This window comes from Lepidochelys kempii, chromosome 12, assembly GCF_965140285.1.
Source record: "Lepidochelys kempii isolate rLepKem1 chromosome 12, rLepKem1.hap1, whole genome shotgun sequence".
In the NCBI taxonomy this organism is placed as follows: domain Eukaryota; kingdom Metazoa; phylum Chordata; order Testudines; family Cheloniidae; genus Lepidochelys; species Lepidochelys kempii.
The window spans coordinates 44066906-44082625 of NC_136391.1; the positions used below are offsets into that span (position 1 = coordinate 44066906).

The window sequence follows — 15720 nt, forward strand, 5'->3', positions numbered from 1 at the left end:
GTTGAGTGTGCTTTTGGCCGTTTAAAAGCCCACTGGTGCTGCCTCTGTGGGAAGCTGGACCTGGCCGATAACAGTATTCCTATGCTTATAGCCGTATGCTGTATGCTCCATAATATTTGTGAAGGGAAGGGTGAAAGCTTCACTCAGGGCTGGACCGCAGAGGCTCAGCGCCTGGAGGTTGAGTTTGAACTGCCAGAGACCAGGGCTTTTAGAGGGGCACAGCGCAGGGACATAAGGATCAGGGATGCCTTGAGGAAGCAATTTGAAGCTGAAAGCCACTATTTGTTGCTATGCTTGGGATTGCAGTGCTTGTAATGCTAGGAGGTGATTGGTGCACACGATGCAATAAGGGGGTTTAACATAATTGTATGTTGCTTTGCAGAGCTCATTTTGCTTTCAGTTAATAGAATAAAAGATGTCTTTTAATAAAAGAATTGTGTAGGTTTTAAAGCAAACAACCAGAGGAGAGAGTCCAAATGAAAAAATATATCAGCAGGGATGGGGAAGGGAAGGTCCCAGGAGGAGGAGGGGTCCCAGGATGACTAAAGATTTGTGTATGTCCAGGGATCATATCCAGCCTTCTCCTTTGGAGTATAATGCAGTGGGTACTGTACTTCAGCAGGGCCAAACTGCAGAGGGATGGGTGTGGGTAGTGGGAGTCCACAGTGCTGGACTGTGAGGAGGGAGGAGTGGAAAGCTGCCGGTAGAGACTGGAGCCAGCAGGTTGATAAGAGTGTGTTGGCAGTGTCTGTGGGGTGCATGGGAAAGAATTTTGAGACAGTGGCTGCAGGGGAGGGTGGGTGCGGAGCTGCTCAGTTTGAAGAGCTAGTATTGCCTGGAGCATGTCTTCTTGGCACTCAATAACATTTAAGAGCCGCTCTGTGGCTTCTTTCTGGCATGCTGTGTTCTCCTTTCAGTCCCTCTTCTCACTGTCCCGCCACTCCTTCAATTCCTGTTTTTCGGCAGCAGAGTACATCATAACCTCTCACAGAAAGTCCTCCTTAGTTCTTCTTGGCCGCTTTCTAATTCTACCCAGCCATTCTGCCGCCAATAACAGGGAAGCTGGGCTCCGAAGGTCATCTCTGTGAAGTTTAAATGCAACAGTTTAAAGAAGCAGTATTGTTTGCAACACACACAACACTGATTGAGTGCTTTAAAACACAGCCAGTACTCACACACCTATCACTAACTTGCTGACTCCAGGCAAGAACACATGAGCCACCCCAGTGGGAGCTGTGGGGGTGGCGCTTGGGGGAGGGGCAGCATGTGGAGCCCCCTGGCTGCCCTTACACATAGGAGCTGAAGGGGAGACATGCCGCTGCTTCTGGGAGCCACAGCACACGCAGAATGGGGCAAGCCCCCAACCCCGCTTTGCAGCGGGAGCTCGAGGGCCGGATTAAAACGTCTGAAGGGCTGGATGTGGCTCCCGGGCCGTAGTTTGCCCATCCTCGGCTAGGTGGTGCTGATGCCAATCTATCTGGGGTGTCACCCAGAAACACAGCACAAGTTTGGAAATACAGATGTACCATACATATTTATAACACAATACAAAGGTATAACAAATATATAAATAAGATTATCATACTTGGCAAATCATAAAATTTTTACTGACACCTTACACGGCATATCTGGCACGATTCGTTGCAATTTTATAACATTGATGATAATATTATCAGTGTTTCCATATCCCGTTCAGTGTCACACTAGGCTCAACCCTGAACTTTGTATTTGGGATCAGTCATTTTAGCTAAGCAGTAGAAAGATTCTATCACTCCTCATGGGAGTTTTTCATTATTAATATTATTATTATTTTATTTTATTTCTTTTGTCCTTGTGTGGTTCCATTTCTTTGTAAATTAGATCAAGTCAGATTTCCACTGAGACTGCAACAATACTGTCATCATTCTGCAATCTGTCAAGACTCTCCAATAACTCCTTCAGTTATTCTTGTAATTGAATGTTATTGTTTTGATCTGTCTCTGCTCTGTTCAGTGCAAATTGCAACATTCTCATGGTAGCTGGAAGCAAATGGAAACACACAATCTTCCTGAGAGTTCCAGCATGTATCATTGCAAAATTGGGGTGTGTCAGTCATAATTTTTTAATCAACTAATCATGCCACTGATATAACTGCTTTCTCCATATGGTTTAAATAGTTGCTGAACACTAATGTGCCAGACGTATGAGATGATCAAAGCTGAGAAGTTTTCTAATCTTTTCCATTTTAGTTTCTTTTAAGGAAATGGCGAAGATCTCCTTGTCATTCTTTTCACTGCATTTTTGGGTGGTATTTTCAGCAACTTGGACACAATGTTTTGCAAGGGGGTGGGATTCAGATATAAGATCATTAGCATTAATCAGGAATGCAATTTCCCCTATATAGATGTGTACGCACATCATATCATTTCTCATGCTTGATGAGTCATCTAGCATTAAGTATTTATCTTGATTCCTGTGGGAATTGATATTTAATTTTTCCTCTGTTTCTTCATTTACAACCTCTATTAGTGTACATGTGAGTTTAAATCTGTCTGGAGGAGACTATCCAGGGCACAATGCTTTATTTCTTTCTTTTTATGGCTTGTTTTGTGCTACACTAAAGGTGATACTGTTAACATAAAAGAGAGTTGCAACTTTCTTACTGAGTTTAAATCTTGGTCTTTCCGTTGTTTCAGTTTAATAATTTCTGACTGAAGTTTACTATTTGAGTGCCAAACTAACAAAAACAGATGTTGAAGAGTTGATGGAAAGCCTAGAACCAGAGACCTCAAATTATCATCATGGCTACGTTTCGAGGATGGCAGTGGCATACTCATAACTGTTCTGCGCTTCTGCTTAATTAGACAGCTCTATTCAGTGGCACATTTGATCTTGAAATACATGGACAAAAATGGATTGTCTATGCTTCTGAGATGAGCACACATCTTTTCTTTTTCGATATTTAACCCTTGATATTAATATTTTATTTTAGAATTCATGTTTTCATTACTTCAGTCACTTGCTTCCTGTCACTTCAACTTCAAGCATACTGAATCAGATAAATGCTGATGTTAATCACTGATTGCTAATCACTCGTTTGCCGTATTGATTGGTAGCTTTCACATTTCTACACTTAGAATAAGAAATAACCACCTAGTGGACTGAATCTTGTGAAGACTTAAAAAAAAAAATATATATACGATGAGCTACTTAGTTAAATATAATCATCTTATCAGCTGTCCTGCCCACCTTCCAGAAATTTCTATATTCTATCAAATAAACACCCAAACAGCTCACAATTCCATCTATTCCCCTCTTTTCAACATGATAGTTGATTCTAGCCATGTCCTTGCCACAAATGACTCTACCTGTTCCTCTTTCCTTTCCAGAGTTCTAGATTGCTCAGTAAGAAAGTTATATTTTCATCATTGGTGTCATAGGAAACTTTCTTTTTTCATTATTTCAGCTAACTTCTTAGAGTAGTTAGTTTTAGGGTGAGATTTTCAAAAGCTTTGTCCCAATTCTTTCCAACCTTTGTGTTTTGTTTCTTGTAACGTTAATCTTCTTGTAAGGGGACAGTAATCCTCATTTTCTGGTTGGTCAACAGTGGAGTTTTGGGAATTGAAAATCTCCCATTGTGGAAGAGTACAAGAAGCACAGGGCAATAGTGAGCATCTGCAATCTTTACTTCAGGTTAACAAGTTTTTTGCATGTGAATTAATGGAACAATGAAAGTACCCACTGACTGAACACATATGGAACCTGAATTTAGTTCTTACCTTGTGAAACAGAGTTGGTTCCTTCAGGATAGGCGTGAGGTCAATTGCTGGAGGCATGTGAGGGCTACTTGAATTAAATGTAAACCACGTCTGAATTCTCGTTCAAGTCTAACTAAAGTACAGTACAGTGTCATTTGAAGAGCTTATTCTCCCTGGTACTTCAGGTACATTTTTTTTAGTTCAAATCTTTAAAAACTCATGGTGGTTGCCCTATCTATGAAGGGGTCTGCATTAAATGGCAAGGACAAACAGAAATCTCTTTCCAGGCCAGTGCTAATGTAACTTCCTTTCTTCTAGGTGGGGATGCCTCCATTATTCCAATGACCAAACCAGAGGACCAGCCTTGTGAGCTGGTTAGTAGAAAAGATCCAAGAAGGCATTCAGCTGAGTGCAGTGGCAACCATGATCCTGTGGGTCCAGAAAATAAAAGGAAAACAGAGGAAACTGAAAGTGATCATGTGATCAAGAGAATGAAAACTGTCATCAGTGATTCTACATGTGAGGTCACTGAAAGAATAGCTGCTCAGTATGTTCCTGGCAATCAACAAAATGTACAAGACACAGATCCCAGCTGCTCTGAATTTATTACAGGTGGACAAAGACAGATCTTAACGTGTGCTAAGGAGACTGGACTAATAGGAGCCAAAGTGATGGATGTTTATAGAACTGGAGCAAAGTGTGTGCTGGGAGAGAGGGATGATGCTCGGAGACCTGGGGTAGAATATCATCATGTTGGGTTACTACGAGTGAAGCCAGGCCGTGGAGACAGGACCTGCTCCATGTCCTGCAGTGATAAACTAGCTCGCTGGAATGTACTGGGCTGTCAAGGAGCCCTCTTGATGCATTTCCTACAGCACCCGTTATATCTCTCAGCAGTTGTAGTGGGGAAATGCCCATATAGCCAAGAAGTCATGCGGAGAGCAGTTATTGAAAGGTACATGACCCATAGAAGACCAGGAAGAGTGTACCAAGACTGAGTCATGGAGAGCATGAGCATTAGAAAGTTTGCAGTGCTCAGTCAGACAATCAGAAGAGAGATCAAAGTGATAAAGCAGCCATGTGTGGCTTAGAGGGAAGGTGACTGCTCCTGGTGAATCCATAATAAGAATTTGGTGGTCTCCAGGAAACACTTCTCGGTTTTCTAACTCTTGCTGTTCTTAATCCTTTGATCTACTCCTAATCCCCCTATCATCATGCAGTCCTTCAAGAAAATAACCTCCTTTTCTCTTCGATCCCTGCTCTCCCTTCCCCCTCACTTCCTTTTCACATTATGGCAATCACAACAATCGTTCCTTTTCTTCTGATATTGCTCCCAGTACTCTCAAATCTGTCGCTTTGGCCCTTTCTTAAAGGGGACTTACTGAGATTGATATTGGGTTTGCACTTTTTTTTTTATGAGGTACAGAGAAAGGCCTGCAAGAATTTTATCAAAATAAAGTTGTTTTTTTTCCTACTTGCTTTTTACATTTGAAATTCAGGACTTGTCTACCCAGGAAGATTCCCTGGTGACTGTAGATCCAGTGACATTGTGTCACACATGACAGTGCTGCAGCTGAGAGGGAAAGATTTTTAGTTAGACTGTTTAAAACTGTTTAAGATGTTTTTGTTAATACCTTTTTAAAAATCTTAAGACCATTGAACATTTAGGGTTTTTGTTTGGTTCAAAACCTATCCAGCTTCCCTTCAGTTAAGCTATCAGAGCACATGATACATACTTGAGCCTCCACAGTGGCTCTCCAGCAAAACCAGGGAAGGCCAAATTTAGATATATCAATTTTCTTTTAAAACATAGAGGATAACAATATACTACTGCTATCAGTTACTCCTTTAATTTAACTGGCAGAGGTCGGTGGATTTAAATGTCCTGATGATTGCCCATGCAGGGATCAGTATGATTCTATACGATAAAATTTCTGTTTCTTCAGTTTTCTTTTTACAAACTCTAGGAAATTTCATTTAAAAAAAAAAACATTAAAAGATCATTAAGCTCTCAAAAGTTCGGAAATGCGAAAATTAAGGTTGGCCATGCTACCTTAATTTTGCCTTTTTGTGCAGCGGCATTCTGATACGGTCTTAGATGATCACATTTTATGTGGGAGCCTCTACATTTATTTATTGACAAAATCTGCAGAATTTTAAAATATTGTGTGCCGAATTTTTTAATTATTTTTTGGCATGGAATTCCCTCAGGAATAATATAGTGTACTACAGTTTTTGCTTACAATCTTAGATACATAGTATGTGTATCTTCTGGTACTGTGTTCCAGTCTGTGTATGCCAGACAGTCCAGGAAAATAATTTTAGTTACAAAATGCACAATGAATGAGTCATGGATTCTGGTGGAGACCTTTCCTCACTTGCTCTGTACCTTACAACATAAGAGATGTTTAAAATAAGGAATATGATTTGTCCTTTTCTTAATTTAATTACATTACTCCTGGTTTTATTCTGGGGATATGTGATACAGCTCCTAACTAGGAAGTTGTTTGTATTAGGTTGTGGAATAGTCTGTCAACGTAAGTGGTGGATGCCAAGTCTCCAAGGATAGCTAACTGATGCAAATTGTGCATATTTAAACTTTTTAATTCTTGCTTATTTGATTTACCTTAAGTTGTCTACATTAGGTGTTTGCACCAGTGTAATTAGATCTCTCTTCAAATGAAATTGGTATAGATAAGGCTTTACTAAGCTATTTGGTTTTTCAATGTCATGAGGCACAGAGTTCCACAGATCAAACAAAAGTTGCTTGGTAAAGTATTTCCTTGTATCTGTGCTGACTTCGTAGCATTTCAGTTTCATGAAGTGGAGGTTTCAGGGTTGTACCTGGGAGTCTGTTGAAGGATCAGACTTTCAGTGACTTGCATTTCTCTATATCTACTGTAGGTGTCAGCACATCTCATTTTTACCAGATGGTTTCCATGTTCAGGAGGTGAAAATGTTGCAGTCAAATCTTCAGTTTAAACATAGCCGCCATGCAATTCAGACAGCTAACACTAATGGCAAAGCAAAGCTTGTTCCTTGTGGAGCAGGTGAGTGACTTGGACCAATTCCTTAAATACCTACAAAGACCAAAGAGTAAATGGCATGACTTTGGTACATTTTTCCTGTAGCATTATCTCTTTAGGGTTTTATGTAGCAAGAGACCGCTTTTATGCCAAGACTTCATCATCATTAGTAATTATGATTAATATTAAATTATTAATACAGCTCCTGAAGTGTGCTGAAGACACTTCACAGAATGTGTAAAAGACTTGGTCAATGCCCTGAGGAATTTACAATGTGAATATAAGAAAAGGAGTACTTGTGGCACCTTAGAGACTAACCAATTTATTTGAGCATGAGCTTTCGTGAGCTACTGCTCACTTCATCGGATGCATACCGTGGAAACTGCAGCAGACTTTATATACATACAGATAATATGAAACAATACCTCCTCCCACCCCACTGTCCTGCTGGTAATAGCTTATCTAAAGTGATCATCAAGTTGGGCCATTTCCAGCACAAATCCAGGTTTTCTCGCCCTCCACCCCCCCACAAATTCACTCTCCTGCTGGTGATAGCCCATCCAAAGTGACAACTCTCCACACAATGTGCATGACAATCAAGTTGGGCCATTTCCTGCACAAATCCAGGTTCTCTCACCCCCCCACCCCACTCCCAAAAACCACACACACAAACTCACTATCCCGCTGGCAATAGCTCATCCAAAGTGACCACTCTCCCCACAATGCGCATGATAATCAAGGTGGGCCACCCCCAGCACAAATCCAGGCCTTCTCACCCTCCCCCCCCCACCTCCATACACACACAAACTCACTTTCCTGCTGGCAGTAGCTCATCCAAACTGACCACTCTCAAAGTTTAAATCCAAGTTAAACCAGAACATCGGGGGGGGGTAGAAAAAAACAAGGGGAAGTAGGCTACCTTGCATAATGACTTAGCCACTCCCAGTCTCTATTTAAGCCTAAATTAATAGTATCCAATTTGCAAATTAATTGCAATTCAGCAGTTTCTCGCTGGAGTCTGGATTTAAAGTTTTTTTGTTTTAAGATAGCGACCTTCATGTCTGTAATTGCGTGACCAGAGAGACTGAAGTGTTCTCCGACTGGTTTATGAATGTTATAATTCTTGACATCTGATTTGTGTCCATTTATTATTTTACGTAGAGACTGTCCAGTTTGACCAATGTAAATGGCAGAGGGGCATTGCTGGCACATGATGGCATATATCACATTGGTGGATGTGCAGGTGAACGAGCCTCTGATAGTGTGGCTGATGTTATTAGGCCCTGTGATGGTGTCCCCTGAATAGATATGTGGGCACAGTTGGAAATGGGCTTTGTTGCAAGGATAGGTTCCTGGGTTAGTGGTTCTGTTGTGTGGTATGTGGTTGTTGGTGAGTATTTGCTTCAGGTTGCGGGGCTGTCTGTAGGCAAGGACTGGCCTGTCTCCCAAGATTTGTGAGAGTGTTGGGTCATCCTTTAGGATAGGTTGTAGATCCTTAATAATGCGTTGGAGGGTTTTAGCTGGGGGCTGAAGGTGACGGCTAGTGGCGTTCTGTTATTTTCTTTGTTAGGCCTGTTCTGTAGTAGGTAACTTCTGGGAACTCTTCTGGCTCTATCAATCTGTTTCTTTACTTCCGCAGGTGGGTATTGTAGTTGTAAGAAAGCTTGACAGAGATCTTGTAGGTGTTTGTCTCTGTCTGAGGGGTTGGAGCAAATGCGGTTGTATCGCAGAGCTTGGCTGTAGACGATGGATCGTGTGGTGTGCTCAGGGTGAAAGCTGGAGGCATGTAGGTAGGAATAGCGGTCAGTAGGTTTCCGGTATAGGGTGGTGTTTATGTGACCATTGTTTATTAGCACTGTAGTGTCCAGGAAGTGGATCTCTTGTGTGGACTGGACCAGGCTGAGGTTGATGGTGGGATGGAAATTGTTGAAATCATGGTGGAATTCCTCAAGGGCTTCTTTTCCATGGGTCCAGATGATGAAGATGTCATCAATATAGCGCAAGTAGAGTAGGGGCTTTAGGGGACGAGAGCTGAGGAAGTGTTGTTCTAAGTCAGCCATAAAAACGTTGGCTTACTGTGGGGCCATGCGGGTACCCATAGCAGTGCCGCTGATCTGAAGGTATACATTGTCCCCAAATGTAAAATAGTTATGGGTAAGGACAAAGTCACAAAGTTCAGCCACCAGGTTAGCCGTGACATTATCGGGGATAGTGTTCTTGATGGCTTGTAGTCCATCTTTGTGTGGAATGTTGGTGTAGAGGGCTTCTACATCCATAGTGGCCAGGATGGTGTTATCAGGAAGATCACCGATGGATTGAAGTTTCCTCAGGAAGTTAGTGGTGTCTCGAAGGTAGCTGGGAGTGCTGGTAGCATAGGGCCTGAGGAGGGAGTCTACATAGCCAGACAATCCTTCTGTCAGGGTGTCAATGCCTGAGATGATGGGGCGCCCAGGATTGCCAGGTTTATGGATCTTGGGTAGTAGATAGAATATCCCAGGTCAGGGTTCCAGGGGTGTGTCTGTGCGGATTTGATCTTGTGCTTTTTCAGGAAGTTTCTTGAGCAAATGCTGTAGTTGCTTTTGGTAACTCTCAGTGGGATCATAGGGTAATGGCTTGTAGAAACTTGTGTTGGAGAGCTACCGAGCAGCCTCTTGTTCATATTCCGACCTATTCATGATGACAACAGCACCTCCTTTGTCAGCCTTTTTGATTATGATGTCAGAGTTGTTTCTGAGGCTGTGGATGGCATTGTGTTCCGCATGGCTGATGTTATGGGGCAAGTGATGCTGCTTTTCCACAATTTCAGCACGTGCACGTCGGCGGAAGCAGTCTATGTAGAAGTCCAGTCTGCTGTTTCGACCTTCAGGAGGAGTCCACCTAGAATCCCTCTTTCTGTGAATATAGACAATGGATAATAAGTGAAGGCAGATAGGAAGGTAATGAAAGCACAAGGGTTACATCAATAAGACTATGTCCTTGTTTCAGTTAGTTATGCATTCTCATTGGTGTAGGAATGCAGGAGTTGCCATACTGGATCAGACCCACACCAGCTAGAGATTCCTATATATAGTGAGAGAATACAAAATAGTATGATGTAAAAGTTTAATTGGTATGAGTCTGGGATGTATGCCTTCAGTGGCAGTGAGTGAGTTAAGCAGGTCATTGCATGGTTTCACAGTTTATTCTCATGGCTTTGCAAAGTATTACATGGATGTCACCACCACATGTGTAATATGCAGTTTCTCTGCATCTATGGCATACACAGGTATCATATGCTACTGTGTACTTCTCTGGCTTAGCTGAAAACTGACTTGGAATGTTTAATGGAGATGTGCCTAGGAATACTGACACATGAATGGAAAACTGGTGGAAGGATTGTACACAAAATAATAGTCATGTCACAGGTTGGATGGGTGCTTAAATTAAGCAGGTCCAGGTGCTCCCAGTGTGGCCAGTTCATAGATTCATAGATATTAAGGTCAGAAGGGACGATTATGATCATCTAGTCTGACCTCCTGTACAACGCAGGCCACAGAATCTCACCCACCCACTCCTGCAATAAACCTCTCGCCTATGTCTGAGCTATTGAAGTCCTCAAACCATGGTTTAAAGACTCCGAGGAGCAGAGAATCCTCCAACAAGTGACCCGAGCCCCATGCTACAGAGGAAGGCGAAAAACCTCCAGGGCCTCTTCTAATCTGCCCTGGAGGAAAATTCCTTCCTGACCCCAAATATGGTGGTCAGCTGAACCCTGAGCACATGGGCAAGATTCACCAGCCAGATACCCAGGAAAGAATTCTCTGTAGTAACTCAGGTCCCACCCCATCTAACATCCCATCACAGGCCATTGGGCCTATTTACCATGAATATTTAAAGATCAATTAATTGCCAAAATCATGTTATCCCATCATACCATCTCCTCCATAAACTTACCGAGTTTAATCTTGAAGCCAGATAGGTCTTTTGCCCCCACTGCTTCCCTTGGAAGGCTATTCCAAAACTTCACTCTGATGATTAGAAACCTTCATCTAATTTCAAGTCTAAGCTTCCTGATGACCAGTTTATATCCATTTGTTCTTGTGTCCACATTGGTACTGAGCTTAAATAATTCCTCTCCCTCTCCAGTATTTATCCCTCTGATATATTTATAGAGAGCAATCGTATCTCCCCTCAACCTTCTTTTGGTTAGGCTAAACAAGCCAAGCTCTTTGAGTCTCTTTTCATGACAGGTTTTCCATTCCTTGGATCATCCTAGTAGCCCTTCTCTGTACCTGTTCCAGTTTGAATTCATCCTTCTTAAACATGGGAGACCAGAACTGCACACAGTATTCCAGATGGGGTCTCACCAGTACCTTGTATAATGGTACTAAAACCTCCTTATCTCTACTGGAAATACCTCGCCTGATGCATCCCAAGACCGCATTAGCTTTTTTCACAGCCATGTCATATTGGCAGCTCATAGTCATCCTGTGATCAACCAATACTCCAAGGTCCTTCTCCTCCTCCGTTACGTCTAATTGATGTGTCCCCAGCTTATAATTAAAATGCTTGTTATTAATCCCTAAATGCATAACCTTACACTTCTCACTATTAAATTTCATCCTATTACTGTTACTCCAGTTTACAAGGTCATCCAGATCTTCCTGTATGATATCCCGGTCTCTCTCTGAATCGGCAATACCTCCCAGCTTTGTATCATCCACAGACTATTAGCACACTCCTACTTTTTGTGCCAAGGTCAGTAATAAAAAGATTAAATAAGATTGGTCCCAAAACTGATCCCTGAGGAACTCCACTGGTAACCTCCCTCCAGCCTGACAGTTCACCTTTCAGTATGACCCGTTGTAGTCTCCCTGTTAACCAATTCCTTATCCACCTTTCAATTTTCATATTGATCCCCATCTTTTCCAATTTAACTAATAATTCCCCATGTGGCACGGTATCAAACGCCTTACTGAAATCTAGGTAAATTAGATCCACTGCGTTTCCTTTGTCTAAAAAATCTGTTACTTTTTCAAAGAAGGAGATCAGGTTGGTTTGGCATGATCTACCTTTTGTAAAACCATGTTGTATCTTGTTCCATTTACCATTGACCTCAATGTCCTTAATTACTTTCTCCTTCAAAATTTTTTCCAAGACCTTGCATACTACAGATGTCAAACTAACAGGCCTGTAGTTACCCGGATCACCTTTTTTTCCTTTCTTAAAAATAGGAACTATGTTAGCAATTCTCCAATTGTACGGTACAATTCCTGAGTTTACGGATTCATTAAAAATACTTGCTAATGGGCTTGCAATTTCATGTGCCAATTCCTTTAATATTCTTGGATGAAGATTATCTGGGCCCCCCGATTTAGTCCCATTAAGCTATTCGAGTTTCGCTTCTACCTCAGATATTATAATATCTACCTCCATATCCTCATTCCCATTTGTCATGCTACCATTATCCCTAAGATCCTCATTAGCCTTATTAAAGACCTGAGGCAAAGTATTTGTTTAGCTATTGGGCCATGCCTAGATTATACTTAACCTCCACTCCATCCTCAGTGTTTAGCAGTCCCACTTCTTCCTTCTTTGCTTTCTTCTTATTTATATGGCTATCGAACCTTTTACTATTGGTTTTAATTCCCTTTGCAAGGTCCAACTCTACTTGACTTTTAGCCTGTCTCACTTTATCCCTACATGTTCTGACCTCAATAAGGTAGCTTTCCTTGCTGATCCCTTCCATCTTCCACTCCCTGTGTGCTTTCTGCTTTTTCTTAATCTCCTCTCTGAGATGCTTGCTCATCCAGCTTGGTCTACAACTCCTACCTATGAATTTTTTCCCCTTTCTTGGGATGCAGGCTTCCAATAGCTTCTGCAGCTTTGACTTAAAGTAATCCCAAGCCTCCTCTGCCTTTAGATCCATAAATTCTTCAGTCCAATCCACTTCCCGAATTAATTTCCTTAATTTTTGAAAGTCAGTCCTTTTGAAATCAAAAACCCTAGTCACAGATTTATTTTTGTTTATCCTTCCATTCAGTTTGAACTGAATTAGCTCATGATCACTTGAACCAAGATTGTCCCCTACAGCCATTTCTTCTATGAAATCCTCACTACTCACCAAAACCAAATCTAAAATGGTATCCCCTCTAGTTGGTTCAGCAACTACTTGATGAAGGAATCCATCAGCTATCACATCTAGGAAAATCTGAGCCCTATTATTATTACTAGCACTCGTCCTCCAGTCTATATCTGGGAAGTTAGTCTCCCATGATCACACAGTTTCCATTATTATTTACTTCATTAAAAAAATTGAAGAGGGCTCTGTCCATATCCAAATTAGATCCCGGCGGCCTATAGCACACCCCAAGCACTATCCCAGGGGAGGCTCTAGTAGTTTTCTTCCCCAGTGTGATTTTTGCCCAGACGGACTCAGTCATATCCATTTCATTGCTTTTTATTTCTTTACATTCTACCTCCTCATTGATAGACAATGCTACTCCACCACCTTTATCTTTATTTCTGTCTTTCCTAAGCAGCACAGACCCCTCAATACCCGTACTCCAGTCCTGACGACTATTCCACCCTGTTTCTGTTCTCCCGAGAATAGCTGGTTTCCCTTCCTGCACCAGTAGCTCTAGTTCCTCCATTTTGTTACCTCGGCTCCTCGCATTGGTGTAGAAACATCTTAATTTTTGCTGTTTGGCCTCACTCACATTCTGTACCCTATTAGGCCCGGTCATTCTACAGCCAGTGTGACCTATTAGACTGGTATCCACACTGCCCTTGCTCCTTATGTCCATTCTCCTACCCACGATTGTATCCTTTCTTACTTTGTTTTCTTCCCTCTCAATGCTAAAATCCGGCGTGGAGATTACCTGGACATCTCCCAACCATCTCCCCCAAATTCCTAGTTTAAAGCTCTCTTAATCAGTTGTGCCAGCCTCCATCCTAGAAGTCTATTTCCTTCCCTACTCAGATGAAGTCCATCCCGAGAGAACTGTCCTCTGTCCATGAATGCTTCCCAGTGGCCATACATGCCAAAGCCCTCCTTCTAGCACCACTGCCTAAGCCATCTGTTGATAGTCATAATCTTGTCACACCTTTGTTGCCCTTCTCTAGGAACAGGCAGAATCCCACTAAAGATCACATGCTTCCACTGTCCACTTTCCTCACCCAGCAGTCTCCTCTCAGAGTTCCTCAGTCCTGCTTCCATCTGCAAGTCTAAGCTTTTCCCTTCAGCTACCTCAGGCCTTTGCTCCATAATCTGCTTGAACCCCCTTCTAAACTCAACCAGACTTTCCACCTACATCTCCAATCCTTGGATCTTTTCCTCCATCAGCTCTATCAGATGGCATTTCATGCAAACAAAACTCTTACCAGATAGCCCCTCCAGGATCAGGTACATACTGCAGCTTCCACATCCAGTCATCCTCATTGTGTCTTCCACTACATGGGTCACTCCCACTGCTGCCTCTGTATCTGTCATAGCTTTCCCACCTAAATCCTGTTAATCTGGGAAACACAAACCACATCAAAACACCACCACCAGCAGCAAAAACAAACCGCAAACAAGCACCACAATACAAACTCCCCCTGAAACTCCCCTATTTACAGCTCTGTTTGCTAGCTTCTGTGCTGCTGCCAGTTAAGAGGGCAGGGCAGCATCTGGGGTTATAAAGAGAGAAGTTGTCAGTAAGGAAGTGGGAGATCAGCAGAGAGTCTGCTGGGAGGGGAGGGAGTGGGAACCTTTTTGGAGTTAGGGGGGAAGGGCAAGCCCAGGGAGGTGGTGGTCAGTTAAAAGAGCAAGGAATAATCCTGCAGAAGGGCCTGAAGCAGGAAGGACTGAGATAAGCAAAGGGAAAATCCCCTGGGAGCTGTAGCCCAGCATAGGCTGAGGAACTGTTTTGTGTTTTACTTGTGTTTAGAAAATAAAACTGACCTGAAAAGAGACTCTGGGTGTGGCAATAGGTCCTTCACGGGCTGAAGACACGCCTACACTGTATGAACCACCTCTGGCCATTTGGTTGCCAAAGATTTCTGTGTTAGGACTGGTCTTATTTAGCAACTTCATTGGTAGGATAGAATGGGAAAGAAACAGTATATTAATAACATTCACTAAATTGGAGGATATTGCAAATACCAGTGAGGAATATATTTAGCTACTATGGTGATAAGGGCTCAAAATAATTACAATAGAGAGAGATTAGAAACATTTGTAGGAAATAACAAAATGAGATTTCTCTTGGAAAAATGCAGCTGATTCATCTGGGAAAAGATAATCTGAAACACAGGTACCAGTGGAACAGAGGAACCTTAGAAGCAATAATGCTGAAAGAGACCCAAGGTGGGAGTGGACTACAAATCAGACTCGAATTTTTTGCAGTGCAATACAGCGGCTAAAAAAACAGTGCAATTTTAAGCTGATCCCACAGAGGCATTGTATCATGGAGCTGAGCAGCAGTGGGCTCTCCATATGCTGCTTGATACAACTGCACCTGTGCCATGTTACCAGGACGACCGAAAAAGAGGGAATTCAGAGATGAACAAAAATAATTTATCATGAGGCTGTAGAGATTTGTAAGGAGAGGGTAAAGGAGCTGTAGCTAGTTTATGCGATGATAAATTGGATATGTTATTGTTAGTGTTTATTATTATTATTTATGTATTTATATTACAATAGTACCCACACAGTGCTAAGCACTTTCAGCCCTTATAGGAATATATAATCCTGGCACCAGAGACTTTACAATCTAAGATGAGTAGAAACAGACAAAGTATAGGAGAGAGGGATAGATAAATATCAGCTCTTCCCTGCTCTTCTACTGAGCCTTTATTTGTTCTCTAATTTCTGATATAACTTTTAAGGATATGTCTACCGATATTTGAAAGGTATAAGTGTGGAAAAAGGTTGATGGATTATTTAGGGTGGCATAGGGGTGGGGTGGGGGGAGACAGCAGCAAGAATATAGGCT

At 42.1% G+C, this 15720-nt stretch overlaps 1 protein-coding gene and 1 long non-coding RNA gene across 16 annotated transcripts in view; one reads left to right on the forward strand and one right to left on the reverse strand.

Moving 5' to 3' along the window:
- Positions 1-15720, forward strand: part of ADAT1 (adenosine deaminase tRNA specific 1) — a 95471-nt gene that overhangs the window by 40202 nt on the left and 39549 nt on the right. For 13 of the 15 annotated variants that reach the window (XM_073308392.1, XM_073308399.1, XM_073308402.1 and 10 more), the window contains exons 6-7: positions 4056-4692; positions 6642-6787. In XM_073308392.1, coding sequence (XP_073164493.1) covers positions 4056-4692; positions 6642-6787 — 783 coding nt within the window. The remainder of the gene's footprint in view (positions 1-4055; positions 4693-6641; positions 6788-15720) is intronic. The other 2 variants (XM_073308405.2, XM_073308406.2) reach the window with 1 other exon arrangement.
- LOC140896491 (uncharacterized) lies at positions 8720-14889 on the reverse strand. The gene is made up of 3 exons (XR_012154562.1): positions 14688-14889; positions 14126-14260; positions 8720-9655 (listed from the first exon to the last, which is right to left on the reverse strand). It is a non-coding gene; the product is annotated as an uncharacterized LOC140896491 (long non-coding RNA).